The sequence below is a fragment of the Mustela putorius genome, unplaced genomic scaffold (assembly GCF_011764305.1).
Source record: "Mustela putorius furo isolate JIRA1106 unplaced genomic scaffold, ASM1176430v1.1 tig00000788_pilon_pilon_pilon, whole genome shotgun sequence".
Lineage (NCBI taxonomy): Eukaryota > Metazoa > Chordata > Mammalia > Carnivora > Mustelidae > Mustela > Mustela putorius.
Window position 1 is genome coordinate 3,811,527 of NW_025421481.1, and position 24,343 is coordinate 3,835,869.

General features: G+C 34.8%; 1 protein-coding gene across 2 annotated transcripts in view; it reads right to left on the reverse strand.

Annotated features, from left to right (window-relative positions):
* LOC101679925 (PARP1 binding protein) overlaps positions 1–24,343 on the reverse strand; it is a 70,436-nt gene that overhangs the window by 13,051 nt on the left and 33,042 nt on the right. Inside the window, exons 5-9 of one of the 2 annotated variants that reach the window (XM_045084782.1) lie at positions 23,358–23,522; positions 21,794–21,948; positions 9,203–9,386; positions 5,994–6,172; positions 3,635–3,716 (exon numbers count right to left, since the gene is read on the reverse strand). In XM_045084782.1, coding sequence (XP_044940717.1) covers positions 3,635–3,716; positions 5,994–6,172; positions 9,203–9,386; positions 21,794–21,948; positions 23,358–23,522 — 765 coding nt within the window. Of the gene's footprint in view, positions 1–3,634; positions 3,717–5,993; positions 6,173–9,202; positions 9,387–21,793; positions 21,949–23,357; positions 23,529–24,343 lie in introns of both variants that reach the window. The other variant, XM_004742987.3, reaches the window with a different exon arrangement.

Genomic DNA, 24,343 nt, shown 5'->3' on the forward strand with positions numbered 1-24,343 from the left:
CAAGTTTTCCAATAAGCAATAATGGGAAATAAAACGTGAGGACTTATAATGAATATGGTTGCACAAGACTTTGTGAACAGAGAGGGTATATATATATATATTTTTTTTTTTTTTTTTTTTTATATTTTTAATTATAAATGGGAAACTAGGGGCACCTGGGTGGCTCTATGGGTTAAAGCCTCAGCCTTCGGCTCAGATCATGATCCCAGGGTATTGGGATCAAGCCGCGCATTGGGCTCTCTTCTCAGCAGGGAGTCTGCTTCCCTTCCTCTTTCTCTGCCTGTGTCTCTGCCTACTTGTGATCTCTGTTTGTCAAATAAATAAATAAAATATTTTAAATAAATAAATAAATAGGAAACTAAAATCTAAGTTAAGTTAATTTGCCCCATATAATAATTACATGAATACTTCACAATTACCATCTACAACATCAATATTCTGAGTTCCTTAATATTTTCTATTTTTGAAGTGCTCTTTCCAAGATACTATTTCAACTACAGATCATATATTCTTTCCCTAATTAAAAAAACCATATGCAAAAAGAGCAAAAATAACCAGATAATAAGACAAAAAGCTATTAAACTACTTTTCCACAGTTACTTCATAGTAAATATTAGTAACATTTTTGTTGTTGTTGTTATTCCAACAAAATACTTTTTCTGGCTATGGTTCAGCTGTATACCTGGCTAAACCAATTATTTTCATACTTTGCTTTTATAAAGACCACTATACAGCAAAATACAATCATAAACACCAATTCCTTCCTCTCTCTATTGCCATTTAGTGTCAGAGCCAAGTAGACTAAGCCTATTAAGTAACAGAAGCAATGTAAATTTAATCTCATTAGTATTTAACCATGGCTTTGTACACTGGCATAAAACATTTCATAGTAGTTATGAGATCTTAGATAAGGTATTTTCTCAGGCTTTTGAGACTGTATTAGATAATCTCTCTTCTACTTCCCAAAACTTTATAAATTTGTCTGTACATTTTATAGTAATTAGCTGACTCTTAGCAGCTTCTTAAAAAAAAATAATAAAAACGTTCTCATTCTTCATATAGACATTTTCATTTTGATTTTCTTAATTCTAACAAAATATCCCAATGATCTTTTCTTACTTTAAATTCAATGAATTAATATGTAGTGTATTATTAGTTTCAGAGGTAAAGTTCAGTGATCCATCAGTTGCATATAACACCCAGTGCTCATACATCATGTGCCCCCCTTAATGCCCATCACCCTATTACCCCATTTTTCATTCCCCTCTCCCCCAGCAAACCTGTTTTTACCCTATGGTTAAGAGTCTCTTATGGTTTGTATCCCTCTCTGATTATGTCTTGTTTTACTTTCCCACCCCATCCTCTATGCTCTTCTGTTTTGTTTCTTAAATACCACACATGGACGAAATCATGTCTTTGTCTTTCTCTGATTGATTTATTTCACTTAGCATAATACCCTCTAGTTCAAACTATGAAAAGAGCACAGATGTCCATTGACAGATAAATGGATAAAGAAGATATGGTATATATATATGTATGCATATATACATATGAATATATATACACATATATAAAAGTGCTCAGCCACAAGAAAAAAATGAAATCTTGCAATTTGCAACAACATGGATGGAACTAGAGGGTATTATCCCAATGATCTTTAAACGAAAATATTAAAGTTTATCAGTATCCATAGCCTGGGAAAAAATTTATACATTACATTTCTGGTACTAATAAAGTCCAAAGAAGGATTTTTTTTATTAATATATAATGTTTATTATTTGCTTCAGGGGTACAGGTCTGTGAATCATCAGTCTTACACAATTCACAGCACCCACCATAGCACATACCCTCCCCAATGTCCATAACTCAGCCACCCTATCTCTCCCACCCCCACCCCCACCCCCACCCCCCAGCAACCCTCAGTTTGTTTCCTGAGATTAAGAGTCTCTTACTTACAGTTTGTTTCCCTCCCCAGTCCCATCTTGTTTCATTTTTTTCTCTCCCTTCCCCCCAAATCCCCCCAGCCCTGCCTCTCAAATTCCTCATTTCAGAGAGATGATATGATAATTGGCTTTCTCTGATTGACTTATTTTGCTTAGCATAATATGCTCTAGTTCCATCCATGTCATTACAAATGGCAAGATTTCAGTGGTTTTTTGATGACTGCATAGTACTTCATTATATATATAAACCACATCTTCTTTATCCATTCATCTGTTGATGGACATCTAGGTTCTTTCCATAGTTTGGCTATCGTGGACATGGTCGCTATAAATATTCGGGTGTACGTGCCCTTTTGGATCACTACATTTGTATCTTTAGGGTAAATACCCAGTAGTGCAATTGCTGGGTCACAGAGTAGCTCCATTTTCAACTTTTTGAGGAACCTTCATATTGTTTTGCAGAGTGGGTGCATCAGCTTGCATTCCCACCAACAGTGTAGGAGGGTTCCCCTTTCTCCATATCCTCATCAACATCTGTCATTTACTAGCTTGTTAAATTTAGACATTCTGACTGGTGTGAGGTAGTACCTCATTGAGGTTTTGATTTATATTTCCCTGAGGCCAAGTGATGTAGAGCACTTTTTCATGTGTCTGTTGGCCATTTGGATGTATTAACAAATGGATTTTTTTAAAAAAATCTTATGCCTTGACTATAAGTACTTATGCAATATAACAAAGGATTAACAAATTTTACTCATAGGAAAATTATACAAAACACCGTGATATATTCCATAGGTATTAAGTTCTGACAACTAAAAATTACCAAAATAAAGACAAGACTTACTAACAGAAACTAAATGGGTTTTGGGTATGAAACTGATGATAACTAAAATTTCTGCTATTTGGACTAGCTTTCCAAATGGGAATATAAATAGTATAGAAATTAGAGTTCTCAAAGTTGTATGAAGATGAATAACTGCTTGATAATTAAAGGTAATTGTAAATTTACAGGAAAATTTTGTTGAACAAATGAATGAATTTCCAAACATAGAAGAGTATATCTAGCACATAGTAGATGCTCAATAAATGTATACTGAATGAGTTAAGACTAAGTTTCTTTTCGAAAAATAAAACCAAGAAAATTTTAAACACTTAAAAAACATACTATTGGCTACTTACAGGCACAGGTGTTTGAAATGAGGACAGGAAAACTTAGTTCAAATCAAATAAAGATAAAAAAATACAAAGAATAACTCTAGTCAATAAACAATGTGAAATGTTCATCTTGTCTTAATCTACAATTAATGATAGTCTACATTGTAATGTCTTCAGACAGGAACCAAATGGAATTTATAGTCTCTCAAGATTTAGTTTAATATGTGAGAAATGTAAATGAGAAAATCATGTCTGATTTCCCCCTTCATTCACTGCATAGATATGTACTGAACACTTACAATAGCAAGTGCTTATTCCTTTCCTTCTTTAGGTCTAGCAGTTGGAATAAGCCAAAGACTAATTAGCCAAGCTTGTATAAAAGGAAGGTTTCTATATGTCAGTGTCATAACTCATTTTCCATTTAATTCCTATTGTTCCATATACAATATATATTTAAATATCCAGCTCAGTTTTCTATATTTCTTCTACAAATAAAACCATTTTTATCATTTTTACAACAGTACATTAAACTATACCTTAATTTTTTTCTCTTGCATTGACTTATGGATGCGTTCTCTTAGGGCTTTCACAGATGAATTATTCACTTGTATGGGAGATCTAAGTCCAAAAAAAGTAAAAATGTATAAACAAAAGTAGGGTTTGAACTCGTTTTTGCCCCTCCCTTATCCAAAAGCAGTAATAAAATAAAAAGACAACTAAATCTAGTTGTTTAATACTGCATAAAAGTGTCAGTATTACTGAGAGTTCTAAATATTAATAATTTGCTGTTAATTAATTCCATTACTACATATTTGAGTTTCTAATATATGTAAGGCACTGTGTAAGATATTATGAAGGATAGAAAGTAGATTCACTCACTGCCCTGAATTCAGGCATCCTAAAGCCTAAGGAAATAAGATACCCATACAACTAAAATTTAAAATAAAAAAGGACAAGTGCTGTAGCAGGGGAATTCAAGAGAAAAATACCGTTCAGAAATAGGACGGTCAAAGAAGGCACAATGGAGAAAGAAACACCGGAGCTTTGGAGCCAGACAACCCTGGATTCCTCAATAAATTCCTTTCTGGCTTAACAGAGCCAGAGTCATAACCTCTTTAACTCAAAAGACTGTTATATAAGAATAAAGAAGAGTCTATTCTAAGAAACACTAGTTTATAACCTTACATTGACTTATATTCATAAACCACATTGTCCTTAATTTTATCATTTCAATGCAGACCATGAAAAAATTCACTTTACCATGAACTGGCACTTGTCTGCACAATGACAACTGTAAATGCTAAGGAACTGTAAACAACTGAAATATGTTTGGCCATATGGTTAAGAAAAATACTTCTTTAAAATGGATGTAGGGATTGATTTTATTTATTAAAGTTCTATAAACACAAAATAACTTTCTTTTAAAAAAAAATGGTAGAATTGGGCCCCTGGGTGGCTCAGTGGGTTAAAGCCTCTGCCTTCGGCTCAGGTCATGATCCCAAGGTCCTGAGATCAAGCCCAACATCAGACTCTCTGCTTGGCGGGGAGCCTGCTTCTCCCTCTCTCTCTCTCTCTCTGCCTGCCTCTCTGCCTACTTGTGATCTCTGTCTGTCAAAAAAAAAAAGGTAGAATTGAATCTGAGAGAAAATTTAATCATTTATGTTTTTACCCAAAAAGCAAAACTTGTTGAACAGAAGTAAGGTAAAAGAAGAAAACACAAAGGTTCATTTTCTTTCCACTCTTTTCATAAAACATTGATAAAATACATTTTCATTGTTAGGAAAATATTTGAACACTTTTGAGGAACAAAATGAGTGAATTATATCATGCCCAAATATAAAAGGATAATCATTAAAACCTGGTGAAGAGATTTATTTATTTATTAAGATTTTATTTATTTATTTGACAGAGATCACAAGTAGGCAGAGAGGCAGGCAGAGAGAGGGGGAGTCAGGCTCCCTGCTGAGAGACAGCCCAATGCGGGGCTCGATCCCAGGACCCTGGGATCATAGCCTGAGCCGAAGGCAGAAGCTTTAACTCACTGAGCCACCCAGGCGCCCCAGTGAAGAGATTTAAATAAATTGGAGGACAACACTAAATAACAGACCATTGCAAGTTTTCTATTTAAACAGAAGAGAAAAATAGAAGAGAGCAAATAAGTAGGATGACTTTGTAAAGTTTCTCCACAATGTACTAAATAAAATTTAAGTTTTTGTTTTAAAATTTTACATGTTTCTATAAACGAATGTTCATGAATATAAATACCACAAACCTTTTCAATGTTTGACCTAGCTCTTATAAAAACTGGAGTGTATCAATATCTTTTTTTTGAGTGTATCAGTATCTTGCACAGAACACCAAAACTACTTTGGTAAGTATTTTTCTCCGTAAGAGGAAGAATTAAGAAATGTCAATTTCAGTGTAAGTCTGGTGTACACACTCTCTCCTGTTCTCATGAAGAGAAGCACAATACGTGGAGGATGGACCTTAATTTTTGGAGCAAGAAACTTTTGCTACTTGCTAACTGTACTCTCTTAGGCTGTACTTAATCTCTGTCTCTGTCTTTCAAGTGTCCAATTTTTAACTTATTACATGGGGCTATTACTGAAAGATGCTGTCATGAGGGCTGAGGTAATATAAGTGAAATAAATATTTCCAAGTAAAAACAAATGCAAAAAAATAAAAACAAAAATACCTGTCATATTCTCACAAAATACTGTTTTTATAAAAACTTCCTCATATCCAAATGTTCAATCTCCCTTTAAGCTTTTGTTTTCTTTCTTCACACTTTTCCATAGTCTCCAAGTTTCTTCTTAATCAATGAGATGGTGTTTTTTTATTCCCTTTGTAGACTAGAGTTAACATTTACATACATATCACTTCCACATTACTTACCTAAAAAGTTTAAGAATAGAAACTCCATTATAATGAATTGTGTTTTCATCATCATATAAAAGCTCTGCTTTGTTTTTGGTAGGCATACTGGCTGCTTCTTCATCCAAAAGAACTAGTAAAGTTTTCACAGTGTCTCTGCCACAATATGCAGTCCCATGGTTTATGGCATAAGATTTTGGCTAGAACAAAAAAATACTATTAAGTAAATGTAACAATCACCAAAGTTGGGGCAATCAGCTATTCTTTTCTATTTCTTGTGCCACTGTTCTCCTTCTGTTAAGTTATAAAAAATCAGCCATGGGAAATGGCTTTAAGGCATGTAATATTTCTTCCTCAAGTCATACTAAAACCAATCTTATCACCTTCCCAAAGAACAAAAAAAAAGAAAAGAAAAAAAAGAGAGAGAGAGAAAATAGTATCATCACAGGAAGATATTGGTTATTGGTTCTGGTTAAAATAACATATAGCTTTAAGTCAGAAAATTTAGTAACTATCTAGTTATGCGTCCCTAGCTAGCTTCATGACCTAGCTTCCCTGTGTTATCTTTTTCTTTCTTATACCAAAGTGAGATGGGGTTCTGTTGATGTGAATACCAGCCTCACAGATGGTTGTAAAGATTTATTCAAATGTGGGGCACCTGGATGGCTCAGTTGGTTAGGCTTCTGCCTTTGGCTTGGGTCATGATCCCAGGGTCCTGGGATTGAGCCCCACATCAGGCTCCCTGTTCTGCAGGAAGCCTGCCTCTTCCTCTCCAGCTGCTTCTCTCCCAGCTCATGCTCTCTTCTCTCCCTCTCTCTCTCTAATAAATAAATAAAATCTTAATTAAAAATGAGTTGATATTCATTTATTCAGTAATCCATTGATAAGTACATACCAAATCCTAAACAAAGTGGTTGAAGCTAAGACTACAAAAAAAAAAAAAAAAAAAAAAAAAAAAAACCACTGCCTCAAGTAAACCATAGTCTCCTTGATAAAATAAGTAAGTAACCAACAACTGCATTGCGAAGTACTAAGTGCTATTTCTAACAGAATGTATACATGGTACAATAGGACCATACAAAGGTACTGATCAATTGACTCTGGAATCAAGGATGGCTTCATGGAGGAGGAGACACAAAGGGGTGGAAGGGAACATGGCACTTTTAAGGACCAGGTTAACATGATATGGCTGAAGAACAGAGTAACCAAGAGGGAGTTATATGAGATGAATCTGGGAAAGCTCTATAAATCTGGCAAAAAAACTGTAAATCAATCTGTTAAAGGAGTTAAAATCTTTTCCTTTATTAATCAAGGACATAAATGATCCTATTTAGATTATAAAAAAATGACGGCAATGCATAAAATATATTCCAGGATAAGAATGTTAATAAGTCTGGAGACAAGACCACAAATTAAGAGATTGTAGTAGCCCAGGTTGGAAAAGAAGAAGGTAGTCACAGTGAACTAAAATAGTAGCAGTGTAGATAAAGAAAAAGCTGGTTAAAAGAGCAGAGCTACAAAAACTTAATGGACAGACAGAATATGGGAAATTAGATGCTAATATAATATTATATGCAGACACATGTAAGCACAAACTGAAAATATTTCTGGCTGGGTTTGATAGCAACTTACCTGTAGTTACATAGTTTATAATTCTGAGAAAGTTCCTTAACCTCACTGTGCTTCAGTTAAATCACTAGTAAAAAAAGGGGTAATGGTAGAATGATAGTGTACCCATTCAATATGTTAGACATTGTGCCTAAGTATCAAAGTTGCCCTTTCTGGAACATCTGTTGTAGCTGTACCATTTTCCTCAGCTTTTATCAATGTGGTCTTGGCCTCCTTTCTCTACTGGGCTTGACCAAACTCTACTGTAGAGCTACACTGGAATTTTAACAAACTGCTTATCACAATAATGATTGTTATCACATTATATGTGCTTATCACAATTGTAATGACTATGTGCTTAATATATATTTTTTCATCAGCACCAAAGAAACAGTCCATATTGTTTAATATTAACTTACTGAAAATTATTAGATAGTATTTTTCAAAGATTTCTGATTTGGTTGAAAATGTAAAATTAAGAACCAGGTTGTTTGTATCTTTATTTCTTGTGACAGAAAACGGCAGAGACTGGTGCTCTTAATTACCTGAGCTATGACAGTTTCTGATTTAGACTTATAGTAATAACCTGGTTGTCATTTGAGCCAAGCTAGTCACAGGAAGCATTAACACACATAAAACACATGGGGCAACAACCCAGAATCTCGGGGCGCCTGGGTGGCTCAGTGGGTTAAACAACCCAGAATCTCCCCTATGTCCTACCTTCCAATTAATCTGAAAACATGCACTGTTACAGAAAAATAACTAAAAATGGCTCCCCATGACTATGAAAATAGATAAATAATCAGTTAATAATAAATAAAATAGATGTATAATAATAATAGATGAATAATAAAACATAAGCAAAAGTCTTTCTCCATACACTGATTATCACAATCACACTAAGGAAAAGGGGCTTTTGTTCCTTGAATTAAACTGTAACAAATGGATTGTCACACATACACCCAAATTCCTTTTTAGAGCTGAAAAGATGGTAGCCAATTTCTCCTATTATACTATAGTTATTATACTGTACAAGTTTGCACCAAAAAACGACAAGAGGTAAACATTCTGGGAGTATATGGTTAAAAGATTTCTAAGTATAATAAAAAATCCCGATGTTTGCTGTAGACTGGTAATAGAGGTAGAAAACAGCAGATCATAAAGATGAAAAAATTCTATTAAATAAAAATAAACTGATTAGAAACGATTTCTGTTAATCTACAGAGTACCTAGGGCTGGGGCCAGAACCAGGGAAACCTGGCTTTTATTTTATATTTGAATAAATGGCAAAATAATGGTTTCATAAGAATAATTATTAAAAAATATTATAAGACATTTTAATATCCATCAAAAATTATAAACTTCTAGTGCTACAAGGGATACTGAAGATTATCCAACATGCTGCTTTAACAAATAGAGACAATTTGGCCCAAAGATGTTATGATTTATTTCAAGTTGAACATAATCCCATAAAATCCTATTGAGAAACTTAAATTTTCAATATCTCATAACACAGGAAAAACATTCTTCTGACTTAAGTAGCAATAGTAAAACATTTTTATAACAAGTAGAAGCGATAATGTTTTGTATAGAAGGATAATGAAAAATAAAAAGCTCATTACCCGTGCAGGACTAATGTCAGTGGTACTAACAACTACATCTCCTTGTTGAGAATTGATAATATTTTTAATCCTCAAATCCAAATCCTGAGTGACTTCCTCTACTGCTTTACAAAAAGGATCCCTGCTGTTTTGGCCTTTAATCAGCTGCATCTTTATCACTGAGAGTATCCGACCCCCTGCAATGCTGAAAATAGAAATAAGATCACCTTTATAATAATATTAGAAATGACAATATGCTTATAAGCTTGAAAATAAACTTCTCAAAGTTAATCAACACTTCAAAAAAATATGACTTTGATCTTACAAATCAAACTAACACATTTAAGAAAAGGATAAGAACCATGAGCAACAAAATTAAAAAGTTTTTCTTAAAGCAAGTCATTTCAACAAAGTTACTTCTTCCCTGATTTGAAATATGGGAAATGAATTTTAGTTATAGATGATATATAGTAAGTTTCGGGTATAGTTATACACACATAATATACTTAAAATACGTACCTTTAGATAGATACAAGGAAACAGAAACCCTATCTCTCACCGAATACCTAGAATCCCACATTACTTTAATCTTAAAATCATTTCAATAAGTATTAATATCCTTAAATCACAGATGAGAAAATTGAGTCTCAAAAAGGTTGAATAGCTTGTCCAAGAACACAGTGTTCTAGGCTGGGAAGGAGGTGGTGAGGACTGACCTGAAACATGACATTGCCTTCTAATATGAGAACTGTTATTATATGGAAGGGGAAATTAAGGTAGTTAATACTGATCTAAAGCAAATCAAAGACTAGACCAACTATGTCCAACAGACTCAGGTTTTAAAAAACCTGAAATCAATTATTTCTTTATACTAAACCTGAACCTGAATGAATTTAGGTTGCAGTTCCTGCTCTAGAAGGCTGACCTAAAAAAATGTGAGAAATATATAGGAAGAAGGAGTTTGATCTATTGCAAGGAAGAAATTAGAGGTGTCCAACAATAGAAGAGGGCTCTTTTTTAAAATCAGGAGATCTCCATCCCTAGAGGTATCCCTGGAAAGGCTGTGCAGTGCTGAATGAGAAGGTGGTATGGCCTAGCCATAAAGTCAGACTGCCTGAGCACAAAATAACAGTCCCCTCCCCCCGCCTCTCCCTCCTTTTATGTTGAGTATGCTATTTACCTTTTCTGTGACTTATATACTAACACAAAGGAAATTATGAAGTAAAGTTTCTATCTGCACTGCCCTATTGCCAGGTTCTATGTTTTCAGGAAGAAGACAGGTTTTCTAACAAACATTGGAAATATGACTGTTCACATTCAAATAGCTGTTCCAATGTATGACTAGACCAGTGTTTCCCAAATTTGCCTGATTATCAGAATCATATTCAGCATTTGTTTAAAATATCAACTCTGATTCCACCCTACTGAATCACAAACTGTAGAGAAGGGTCTGAACAGTTGTACTGTTTTAAAAATACTGCAGGTGATTCTGACAACTACATAAGCTGGAAAAACATTTAATTAAAAAAGGGGGGGGGGGAAGGAAGGGAAAACAAAAAAGAAATGAAACTTCAGGAGACTCCCATATGTTATCAAGTCTAAGAACAGCTGCCTTAGCCTTTCCTAACTCCTATTAAATTCTCAGCTGACCAACCTTGAACCATAGGTAGGGACATCTCTAAGCCTCTATTCAGCAGGAAGAAGCTACAGAAGATGAGACCTTCAGCCTTCAACAACTTTAAAGATTTAAGGGTCAACGTTGTTCGGGGGGAGAGGGGGGAATGATGAGGTAAACAGAGGCAAGAGAAATGTAGCTTAAATTAAATCTCCTTATTGTTAGCAGGCCTCTGATACCTAAAACATGCAGAGTGTGACCTTCCCTCAAGGTACTCACAGGCACCTTAGTACCTTAACATTTATGTTTTATTAAAGACTAAAAGTAACCTTATCTTACCAGCAGTTAGTCCCCTTAAAGTCCTGAAAGGCTTGCTTTCAAATTCCTTAGAGATTTGCACTATCCCTAACCACCACTAATTAACAAATGTATAATCATTCACTCCTCACAACCCAGGGCAGTTCTTTCTGCCCAGGGTTCCTGTCCCCATGCTATAATAAAATCACCTTTTTGCACTAAAACAAATTAAAAAGATTAAAAAGAAATGAAAGAAAAAGAAAGAGAAGAAAAAGCTCCTTGAGAAAGTAACAATCTATTTACCAATCTTTATACTACCAGTTTATACCTAGCACACAGAAGAAATGATTGCTACATTTGTTAAATAAATGACCACTATCACACCCAACAATCTAAAGTTTTTAACAGTAAGACAAAGATACATAGTTTACAATTACTATATTATTATTTGCAATACAAAAGTACCTAGGCCCTTTCCACTTACACTATGGCAGACTAAATAAATACTCTGGGGGAATATCTCACCAGGTTTGGCAGCAATAGGAGGAAATCTCTAATCTCTCCCCAAAAAAGGAAAAAACAAGAACTAGAGTGGAAAGTTGGGAGCTGTTAAGTGAGAGGCAAGCAGAATGAATGGATTTTCCTGAAGAAAAAAATCTCTGGTAGCACTTTGATCTGGATGGGAGAGAGCAAGTAGAGAATTTCACCTTGAGTCTGAACTTTCTGAGAGGAAGGAATTCCTATGACTTTTATGAGATTTATTTTATGTATTTTATATTCTTTTTTTTTTAAGATTTTATTTATTTATTTGACAGAGAGAGATCACAAGTAGGCAGAGAGTCAGGCAGAGAGAGAGAGAGGAGGAAGCCTGGCTCCCTGCTGAGCAGAGAGCCTAATGCGGAACTCGATCCCAGGACCCTGAGATCATGACCTGACCCTAAGGCAGCAGCTTAACCCATTGAGCCACCCAGGCACCTATATGTATTTTATATTCTTGAAGCTCTTTTTTTTTTTTTAATTTCTATTTGGTGATGGCATAGAAATACGATTGCTTGTTGTTTTTTGACCTTGTGTCCAACAACACTGTTAAACACTTCTATTAATATTAATAATTTGCCTTTATATTCTGGGAGTTTCTACATATACAATCATATTATCATCAAACAGAACTTTATTTCTTCCAATTGTTGTATCTCCTGTTTTTTTCTTGCCTTATTACACCTGATATCACGCTGAAAAGAAATGATAAGATCAAAAACTCTTACCTTATTCTCAATCTTAAATAGAATGATAAAATACTTTAACACCAAATATAGAAACCCTTTATCAGGCTAAAGCCCTTATTCTTGGCTCATTTGACATAGAGTGGGCAGCCCTATAGAGTGGGTATATTCAATAGACTTCTCAACTTAGTCCCTGGGCTTTCTCTTTGCACTCTCAGACTTAGTGACTCTTTAAGAACTGACCTTCCAAATCACCAAATACTCTCAAAATAAAAGCTCACTTCCCTTCTTGCCTTCCCTCTCTGGCTTTCTTCCCTCTCCTAGTTTTTGGCCTATATTTTCATTATATATGCCTACTCATCAATGCATTTAAGAAGTATTTTAAAACTATGCTATCCAGTATTATTAACTATTTTCAGTGTAAGGGTCAACCAGGGGAACTAATCTGCCATATATTGGTAATCAGAAGTCTGAGTAAACTAAAGAATTCATATATATGTGTGTGTGTTTATATATATATGAATTCTTTAACTCTAAAGAATTCATATATATGTGTGTATATATATATATGAATTCTTTAGAGTTCACACACTATATATACACACATATATACAGACAGACATTTTCCTTTTCTATGTTTTTTTCCCTTAATTTTCAAGGGAAAAAATTTTCAAGGGAATTCATATATATATATATATATATATATATGCATTTTCTTTTTCTGTTTTTTTCCCTTGATTTTCAATCAAAAGCACAGAAAGTAATTGGATGAAATGAAGCCAAAATGAAAACACAATACTATGAACTTTATCTGCAAAGTAATCTAATGGAAGAGTTTTGGAAAAGACTCAAAAGGATAATAAAATATGAAAGTGTTATAATGCCAATTGCAAGAACAAAAAAATGCTTTCAATGATATTAAGTAAAAGTCACCTCTGACTCTTTTTCTCTTTCCTTCTATAAGTACAAATATACTAAATATTAAAGATGATATGATTCCCTGAATGAATTATATTAGGAAAAAATATGTAAGATTTGTGTTTCAGATATTTGCCAAACTCAACATTTTGACCCTTGGGAAAAAACTTCAAACACCAGTACTATCACTAGTGTATTGCTATACATTCACTACTAAAGTCAAATATTAGCTCTTCAAATATCTGCTCAGCAACATGGTGGCATAATCCAGACTCTTGCTTCTAGAACCTGGAATCTATTAAGTTTTAACTCAAATGACACTAGGACATTTGTGCTAGGCACTGGGATAAGATAAATAAAATATTTTTAAGAGGTTACAACTGATCACATGAGTAAGTGAGATACTGAAGGTATAGAAGAATTTTGAGTGGGTGGGTAAGGAAAAAGGGGGTTATTCAGGAAGCATCTCAGAAGATAAATTATGAGTACTCTGGATCAACATTAATGGAAGACTTTAGGTGAAAAAGAGGTAAGCAGCAGCTCTGGACTACCAAATGTATCACATTAGAGCCCTGGGGAAGAAAGAGAGAAATAAAGCTACTGAGGAAAAACATAATTAAATCCCAAGTCTAGGGGCACCTGGGTGGCTCAGTTGGTTAAGCATCTGCCCTTGGCTCAGATCATGATCCCAGGGTCCTTGGTTCAAGCCCGCCATCAGGCTTGCACTCCGTGGGGAGTCTGCTTCTCCCTCTCCCTCTGCAGCTCCCCCTGCTTGTACTCTCTCTCTTTCTTTCTGTCAGATAAATAATTAAAATATTTTTTAAAAATCTCCAAGTTTGTATTAAAGTGTAGTGACTGAAAGAGAGCAATAAGCAATAATACAAATGATTGGTAATACTTCTGTGTAATTATTGAGTATCTTTACTATATGGATTGGCTTTCCCCTACCATCTTCAAGAATTAGATAACTATTTGCTAAAACATATCTTGAAAAATTAAGTATGAACAAGAACCATATGATAGTCTCAATAGATGCTGAAAAAGCATTTGACAAAGTACAGCATCCCTTCCTGATCAAAATTCTTCAAAGTGTAAGTGCACATACCTCAATATTATCAAAGCCATCTATGAAAAACCCACCACAAATATTCTCAATGGAGAAAAACTGAAAGCTTTTCCACTAAGGTCAGGAACACTGCTAGAACTTGTACAGGAATTCAATAAAGTGTCAGGGTATAAAATCAATGCAAAGAAATCAATAGCATTTCTTTACGCCAAAAGAAGACAGAAGAAAGAGAAATTAAGGAGTCAATCCCATTTATAATTGCTCCAAAACCATAAGATACGTAGGAATAAACCTAACCAAAGAGGCAAAGAATCTATACTCAGAAAACTATAAAGTACTCATGAAAGAAATTGAGGAAGACACAAAAAAAATGGAAAAATGTTCCATGCTCCTGGATTGGAAGAACAAATACCATGAAAATGTCTATGCTACGTAAAGCAATCTACACATTTAATGCAATCCATATCAAAATCCCATCCATTTTTTTCAAAGAAATGGAACAAATAATCCTAAAATTTATAGAACCAGAAAAGACATTGAATAGCCAAAGGAATATTGAAAAAGAAAGCCAAAGTTGGTGGCATCACAATTCTGGACTTCAAGCTCTATTACAAAGCTGTCATCATCAAGACAGTATGATACTGGCACAAAAACAGACAAATAGATCAATGGAACAGAACAAAGAGCCCAGAAATAGACCCTCACCTCTATGGTCAACTAATCTTCAACAAAGCAGGAAAGAATGTCCAATGGAAAAAAGACAGCCTCTTCAACAAATGGTGTTGGGAAAACTGGACAGCCACATGCAGAAAAATGAAAATAGACCATTTCCTTACACCACACACAAAAATAGACTCAAAATGGATGAAGGACCTCAATGTGAGAAATGAATCCATCTAAATCCTTGAGAACACAGGCAGCAACCTCTTTGACCTCAGCCGCAGCAACTTCTTCCCAGGAACATCACCAAAGGCAAGGGAAGCAAGGGCAAAAATGAACTATTTGGATTTCATCAAGATCAAAGTCTTTTGCACAGCAAAGGAAACAGTTAACAAAACCAAAAGACAACTGACAGAATGGGAGAAGACATTTACCAACGATAACAGATAAAGGGCTAGTATCCAAAATCTATAAAGAGATTAGCAAACTCAACACTCAAAAGAATAAATAATCCAATCAAGAAATGGGCAGAGGACATGTACAGACATTTCTGCAAAGAAGACATCCAGATGGCCAACAGACACATGAAAAAATGCTCCACATCACTTGGCATCAGGGAAAAACCAATCAAAACCACAATGAGCTATCACCTCACACCAGTCAGAATGGCTCAAATTAACAAGTCAAGAAATGACAGATGCTGGCGAGGATGTGGAGAAAGGGGAACCCTCCAACACTGTTGGTAGGAATGCAAGCTGGTGCAACCACTCTGGAAAACAGCATGGAGGTTCCTCAAACTTCCATGAAAATAGAGCTCCCTATGACCCAGCAATTGCACTATTGGGTATTTACCCTAAAGATACAAACATAGTGATCCGAAGGGGCACGTGCACCTGAATGTTTATAGCAGCAATGTCCACAATAGCCAAACTGTGGAAAGAACCTATATGTCCATCAACAGATGAATGGATAAAGAAGATGTGGTATATATATACAATGGAATACTATGCAGCCATCAAAAGAAATGAAATCTTGCCATTTGCGACAACGTGGATGGAACTAGAGGGTATTATGCTTAGCGAAATAAGTCAATCAGAGAAAGACAATGATCATATGATCTCCCTGATATGAGGAAGTGGAGATGCAAGGTGGGGGGTTTGGGAGTAGGAAAAGAATAAATGAAACAAGATGGGATTGGGAGGGAGACAAACCATAAGAGACTCTTAATCTCACAAAACAAACTGAACGTTGCTGGGAAGGGGGGGGGTCGGGGGAGGGTGGTGGGGTTGTGGATATTGGGGAGGGTATGTGCTATGGTGAGTGCTGTGAAGTGTGTAAACCTGGCGATTCACAGACCTGTATCCCTGGGGCTAATAATATTATATATGTTTATAAAAAAATTAAAAAATTAAAATAAAAATTAAGTATGATTAAGTCCTCCATGAGATATATAAAAAATGTTTCTAGGATATTTTTTAAAAGATTTATTTATTTATTTGAAAAGGAAAGAGAGAGCGCACACACAGAGGAAGAGGGAGAAGTAGACTTCCCTGTTGAATAGGGAGTCCGATGTAGGTTTGGATCCCAGGACACTGGGATCATGACCCAAGCCGAAGGCAGATGCTTAACCTACTGAGCCACCCAGGCTCCCCTACAATATTTTTAAATGAGAAAAATGTAACAATATCATTTTGGATTGGATAATTTCAAGTAGATTTAACATTCTATAAAGGTATAATATTTAGTCCAATGAATACAATTCAAGTGTATATTAAAAAGTTGTCATAAACTTGAAATACACAATTTTAAACATTTGAACAAGAGAGAACTAACTAATTTATGTAACCTGAAACCCTTAATTTAAGATATTTTTCAGGAAAATATAGTATGCATTTTATGGTGGCACCTACTGGCAGAATGTAGAAATACAACCAAATTACTGCTAAAATGGCTTGATGAAAACTTGGCAATGGGGAGGGAAGTGTGAGAATCTGTTCTTTCATTTCTTCCCTATCTATTCTCCATCTTCTTTTTGATTCGAAGATTATTGTGATTCCCTACCACCTCCACCCTATTATAATCAGTTATAAGAGTTAAACACATTTTTATCTCTAAGTTTTGAGGTTGAGAGATAGAGGCCAGAGCAAGATACAGGCAGGAATTAGAGCACATAGGATTTCTATATCATACTGAGGCTTCTGGGGTCTTTGCCTATACCTAATATGAAGTCATTGAAGGATTTCATTCACAGAAGTAACATTTGTTGTTTTGGAAAGACCTCTAGCAGCAGTAAGGACAATAGGATGGGGCAACTCAAGATTGGAGGCAGAAAGAATAACTCCGATAGAAGTGAAGAAGTTTAAGCAAGAAAGGATAAAAGTCTGAAAACAGACTTTCCATTAAAAAATGGAATCAAGATAGGAGCTATAAGACTAGAGATGAGAAGAAAGAGTATCAAAATGTTAAGAAGAATTTATGGGGGTGCCTGGGTGGCTCAGTTGGTTAAGCAACTGCCTTCAGCTCAGGTCATGATCCTGGAGTACCTGAATCAAGTCCCACATTGGGCTCCCAGCTCCACGGGGAGTAGGCTTCTCCCTCTGGTCTTCTCCTCTCTCATGCTCTCTCTGTCTTTCTCTCAAATAAATAAATAAAATCTTAAAAAAAAAATAGAATTCATGGATCTTGGTTACTGAAGGGACAGTTAAAGGAGAAATGGGAGATTAGGATATGTTTCAGATTTCCTGTTATGTAGCTGGAGGAAGAGAGGCTTCATCAAGTTGGGCTCTTTAGGAGAAGAAGCAGGTTTGCAGGAAGATGATTTGGTTTGGAATATGTTAAGTTTTTGTTGCCTTTGAGATCACAACATATAGTTGAAGATATATTTTTGATACTCAGGAAAGAGGTTTGAATCTCACTGAAATATAGGTTTCGAATTTGCATATATGCAGTCTCAGACATAGGTGGAAAATAGACTGAAATCTCAGAAGCACAGGGAAAACGAGTTCTAAGAAAGAAAATGATCAAATTTAAGGGCACGACAGAGACCAAAAATTCTACACCAACTAGATCACAAGTGTTCTTTGGTAGAATAGCTTCAATAGAGTGGAAAAGTGAATTACTGTGAGTCAGTTAAAAACAGACAAGTAAATAAATAATTGAGTGTCTACTCTGTGCCAGAAACTGTGCCAGGACTAGGGAATATTAGTGCAGAAAATCAAAAGAACCCTCATAGACTTTACAGCCTGGGGAGAAATATACACTTAAAAGATACAAAAATCACAATAAAGATGAAATAAGGAGAAAAAAAGGAAAGAAAAATTGCTCAGGTGGACTATTTAAATAGACATCCACATGAACATACCCACTATTTAGACATCTACTTCTTTAGTGTTTTCCCTAGAACATAGAGTAATTACTCACTGTGACAAGAGAGGATATCCAAAATAACTCACTGATAAGTTAAAGAATTTAAGTCTATTCTCTCATCTTAGATGCCCCTAAAATGTACTTCTTTCCTATAGATAATTTATCCCAACCAGAAATTCCTCAGGAGGGGCGCCTGGGTGACTCAGTGGGTTAAGCCACTGCCTTCGGCTCAGGTCATGATCTCAGGGTCCTGGGATCGAGTCCCGCATCAGGCTCTCTGCTCCGTGGGGAGCCTGCTTCCTCTCTCTCTCTCTCTGCCTGCCTCTCTGCCTACTTGTGATCTCTCTGTCAAATAAATAAATAAAGTCTTAAAAAAAAAAAAAAAGAAATTCCTCAGGAATGTAATTATAACAAACTACATTGGATTGAATATACACATTTTTATCTTCTCCCTCCTAAAATTGCACTAAAAATGACAAAAAGACAAGTGTTTTAAAATCCGCAAAGAAAGAGAATGTTGGGGCACCTGGGTGGCTCAATCACTAAGTGTCTGCCTTTGGCTTAGGTCATGATCCCAAGGTCCTGGAATTGAGCCCCGCATCAGGCTCTCTGCTCATCGGGAAGCCTGATTCTCCCTCTTCCACTCCCCCTAGTTGTATTCCCTCTCTCTATGTCTCTCCCTCTCTCTCTCTCTCTCTGGCAAATAAATAAATAAAATCTTTTTAAAAAAGAAAGAGAATGTTAGAGGAGACAATAACAGATGACAGCAGAGACATATAATGAAAGCATGGAAAAATGAAAAGCAGCTACATGTGGTAGCTGACTACTTTCAGAACAAAGAAAGCTAAAACACAAGTAACTGCTGAAAGAGACACCAATAAGAAGCAACCCCAGAAATTCTCAGAAATCGAATTCAATACTGAAGGCTACAATAAAGAAGGAGCTGCAAACAAGCAAGCTGGTTGACAGTTTACATCAGAAGCACTTAGACACCTAAAATCGCCTCTCCTATTCTGAGCAGTCAGGCCAGTGCACTTCTCTCCCCTAAGCATGGAAAGCAAGACTACTCTGAAGAAGCTACCAGATCGGCTCTGGACCTTGAGGCAGCAGGGACTAAAAATAGAGTGATTAAGTAAAAGTCTACATACTGAAGTGGGAGACTCAACATGAACCCCTTACCCTACCTCAAATTCCAGCATATTATTAGCTAGACTTACAGCTTTCCAAAAGGGACTGAAGGATGCCACTCTGGGAACTTTGGGGGTAAGTCCCAAAGAAAAGACCTATTTTTACTGACATTGCAGAATCCCCAACAAAAGAGCCAATGGCTACCATACTATAATGAAATCCATTATATAGAGCTACTAATCAGCTTTCTATGGTTTCATTCTTAAATATGATAAAAGGACTATTCAGAATCACCACGCATTTTAGAAATACCTCCAACATGAAAGAGAGCAAAACAAACAAAAACATTCAACTTAGATAAAGAACCTCCAGGAAGCAGATAAAAATAATCTTAGAAATAAACACAACAATCTTAAATAAATAAAACATGGCATAAGATCACATACAACCAAATGTGAGAATACAATAAAGGTATTTGTCTCCTATTATTCTCAGAAAGCTATATGAGTAAAATAAGGGATTTATCAGCTAAAAATAAAGTGACAAGATCCAAAAAATAATGCAGAGGCAAAGAAAATTCACAGGTAATGAAGCTTCACCATTACCACTATGAAACAGGCTGAATAAGCAAAAGTGCACACTCAGCAAAGAAGATAGAGGGCTCTCTAGAGGGAATGCCTTCAAGGGCAAAAACCAGAACTGACAGATGATCTAATAAGAAGAATATATATGGTTTTGTTGGAAAGCTCAAAAGAGAATCGATGATGAATATACAGGAAGTAAAGCAAAAGAGAAAAATAGATAATTATTAAGTCTAGGAAAAACACAAAAAATTTGTACAAGAAAGGAAGTATAATTACAGCATATCACATAGCTTAGGTATAGGCAGTATTTACAGAGTCATAATAATATAAATTCTAAAATATAACTTAAACTGAAATTGTGGTATAACTATATTAGAAGGATAAAAGAAGATAAGTTCTGTGAATATGACAGGATGGGGAAGACAGACCAGGGGTGGCTGGGAGGTTGGTGAGTTAGTAGCAAATCACCATCTTCCAGGGTAGGAATTTAATAATATCTCAAATGGAAAAAAAAATCAACAAATAGTTGCATTAAAATTTCATTTAAATGACGTAAATATAAAAACAAACACACAAAAAAAATTTAAAGACCATCTGTGGAGGACTTTTTTACTATTTGACTTTAACCAAATATACTTATATTTGCTTTGCTAAAAATAAAATGTTTTTAAAAATTATCCACTATCTTAGAAGAAATAGGCAGCCAATACATTATTTGAAAGTTCAGAAGATGCCACTGATATTGGCTATAAAGTATATTCAAAACCATCTTCCAAATTCACTTTCTTGTAATAGACATCCATAAAGACAGAGGATACAATTCAGAATAAAATCCTGAGAAACAAATTCTTCTTTGAATCTTAAAATAAAAAGAAGTTTCAAGAAATAAGATACAGTAATTAAGAGAATGGGTTCCAGGTTGAGAACTGAGTTCAGATCCCAGCTGTGCTACTTAAATAGCAATGTGACTGAGGTAAATCACTTAAGTCTCAGAACTTCACTTTCTTCCTCTATAAATTGGGTATTTATATAGTACCTATAATGTAAGGTTGTTGTAATGATCAAATGATAATCCCCATAAAAAGCCTGACACATTAAAAAGTGTTCAATAAATACCAACCCATTCGTACGCTTTAGCATACCCACCGAATGGCAATGATCTACCATGATTGTTAACATATACAGCTCATTTCTGCACCCCCAAAACTAATCACAAAATTACTCATCATCCAATATGTGTATATTATAAATGGGAGTTTATCAGATAAGAAAGAATCTCTTACTTCTAATATCATATAAAAACAAATTTCAGATAAACCAGAGATTTACACTCAAGAAAATGGGAAAAAAATTAGCCAGAAGTAGAATATAGATTTTATCATATCTTTGTCAATTTCCTCATTCTTGGTATAAGTTTCCTTTAGTACTAACTACAAATTTTAAAGAAATTATCTGTTCAGTCACGTCCAGTCCTCCAAAATCTATTTCTTCCAGATAAAGACAAATAGCCCTCTTCTCTAGTCAAATTTCACGTGAACATGCCATTTGACTTTGGCAAAAATTTTAGAATCAAAGATAGGCAGAAATAGGGAAAAAAGTCATGAGATTATAATTTATTCATCTAGATATTGTTTCTTTTCCTTACTGTTGATGTTAGGCATTTCAATAGCTCATATAGTCAAATCTGCATCTGATCCTGTAAAATTTTAAAGACAGATTAATAACACACATTTGCAATTTATGAAAAGTCATTACCTTGGATTTGGTACTTCTCCAAGAATCTCATCTAAATTGTCAATGAAGTTAATAAAATTAGACAGTCCTTTTACATGTGCCCTTAAAGGATCAGATGGTGATGGTGCATATCCCTTCCCTCCAAGCTCCAGTGTTCTAATAAATGATGTGGCCACCTATGAATTAAAATAAATGATTCAGTTATGTTTAAGGATTTAGTACATTAAAAATAAAACTTTATGAAACTGGGTACATTTATATTATTTCTTGGTATACAGGTAAAGTAAGTACTTTTTATGATTCATGTCACTTTAATTCAGAAGCATATAATTAAACAAACAGATGCCAGGCAAAATTCAGGCCAAAAAAGGTGATGGCAATGTGAGTGGAAACTGAGAAGCCAAGTAAGGTGACAAACTAAGGGCATAAGAATACATTCATAGGGATACCTGGGTGGCTCAGTGGGTTAAGCCACTACCTTCGGCTCAGGTCATGATCCCAGGGTCCTGGGATCGAGTCCCACATCAGGATCTCTGCTCCGCAGGGAGCCTGCTTCTCTCTCTGCCTCTGCCTGCCTTTCTGCCTGCTTGTGTGCTCTCTCTCTCTCTTTCTCTCTGACAAATAAATAAACAAATAAAATCTTTAAGAAAAAAGAATACATTCATAAGAGCGTATCACTAATTATAAAATATTAGTGTATGTATACTACATTTTACTATGTAACATTTTACTATGTAGTATACTACATATACTAGATTGTATGCTACAATCTATATTCTCATGTAGATTAAACTGGAATTTTTAATATGAAACAAAGGGTTTTTCAGGGTCAACGGTGTTGATTTATTCAAGGATAGGCAATTAATTCAACTCTTCCAAGCTTTATCTTTTTTATTTATAAGCTCAACATTTAGACTAAATAAGAACAAAGCCCTATCTAGCTTTCACATTTTAGGATCATTTGATCATGTGTAGTTCGAAAGGACTTGCCTTACGATGACAAAAATATATACAGGATGCTATACTTAAAGAGTATCTCCAACAAAGATGAAATATTTTAAAGAGTATCCTAAATTCTATGAAATTTCAGTAATTTGTTAGAAAGTTCCAAGGTTAAATAATGTAGGAAACGACACATTAAGTAACAAGGTTAACTTAAGCAGATTTCTTAATGGTAAGACTTCTCAGAGCTTTTGATATACATATATGCGTTACATATCTACAATAAAGGTAATATTTCCAATAAAGGTACTATTTCCAAACTGTTTGCCCTTGGAAACATCTTATTCAAAGAGCACTTAACAGGGACTTTTGCCTTTGGAAATATTTATCCAAGGAGAATTTAACAGAGATACCACTCTATAGAACACATGTCGGAAAACATTGCTTTAGAAAAATTTTCTCTAATCAAATTTGAAGAATATGGTAATAAATAACAATACCATAGGTTTTCAAATACAAGAGAAGAGCATATATTCAGAGTTTAAAAGTTGTTTTATCATAGCTAAAAGAATTCTATATTAAGGTACATATATCTACTGTTCATAAGTCTTTAAAATATATTGAAAATGTAACATGTCCATACCAAAAAGATAGACATCTTTTTCTCTTGAGCGGCATGTTTCAAATCAGTGAAGGCTTCTCTTCCAAGTCCTCTATCAGGAATATTGAGAACATGAGCCAGAGCCAGGTCATTCTTTGAATTCACAAGCAGGCTTAAATATGAGTAGATAATTTTTCTTGCTAGTAACTGCACCTGTACAAAAAAACATTATTTTCTTTATTGAAGTTGTTCTAAATCAATAATCTTTTCTTCATACACAGTAAAAATACTTATGATTACTCAATAATAATATCTCACTCAACTCTATGGGAAAAGAGAAGACTACCATACAACAAAAGATTGAGTTGGACAATTAACATATCCCTGCTCATGAAACAAATGTGCCACTACTAAGTAAGTATGAGCAAATAACAATGATCATAATTGTTGAAAAATACCTCTTAAAAATTATATAAAGGATAAAGTCCAAAGTCTGAATTTCCAATAAAGCTGAATCTCATGCCCTTGTACACATTTGTCACTAAATAACAAGAGAAATGAAGTCTCTTAAAGCTGAGGGAATAGGCTGACTGGCACTATTTGGTCCTATACGTACACAGGGCTGGACACAAGGGCTGAATTTAAATGGTTAAATTTGGGGGTAATTATTAGATGCTGACTTTGACAATACCAAATAACCAAGTAAGTATTACAATGAAGAAATTCAAGCAAGTGTTAAGAAAATAACAACAACAACAAAGGAAAAAAAAGAAAATAACAAGTAGTTGATGTCATTGACATGGTTCTTTCATATATTCTATACTTGTCTTTTATGGTCAAGGGCATTTTACAAACCAAGGCATTCAATGATCTTATTCTTAAAATTACCTACTTATAGCTATATAGGTTTTTGCAAATTCTAGTATTGAGGAAGTGATACTGTGAACTCCCACAGGTAACAATTAAATATTAGTAAAATTTCAAAAACATAACTATACTGGAAAGCATACACAAAGCAGACCCAACAT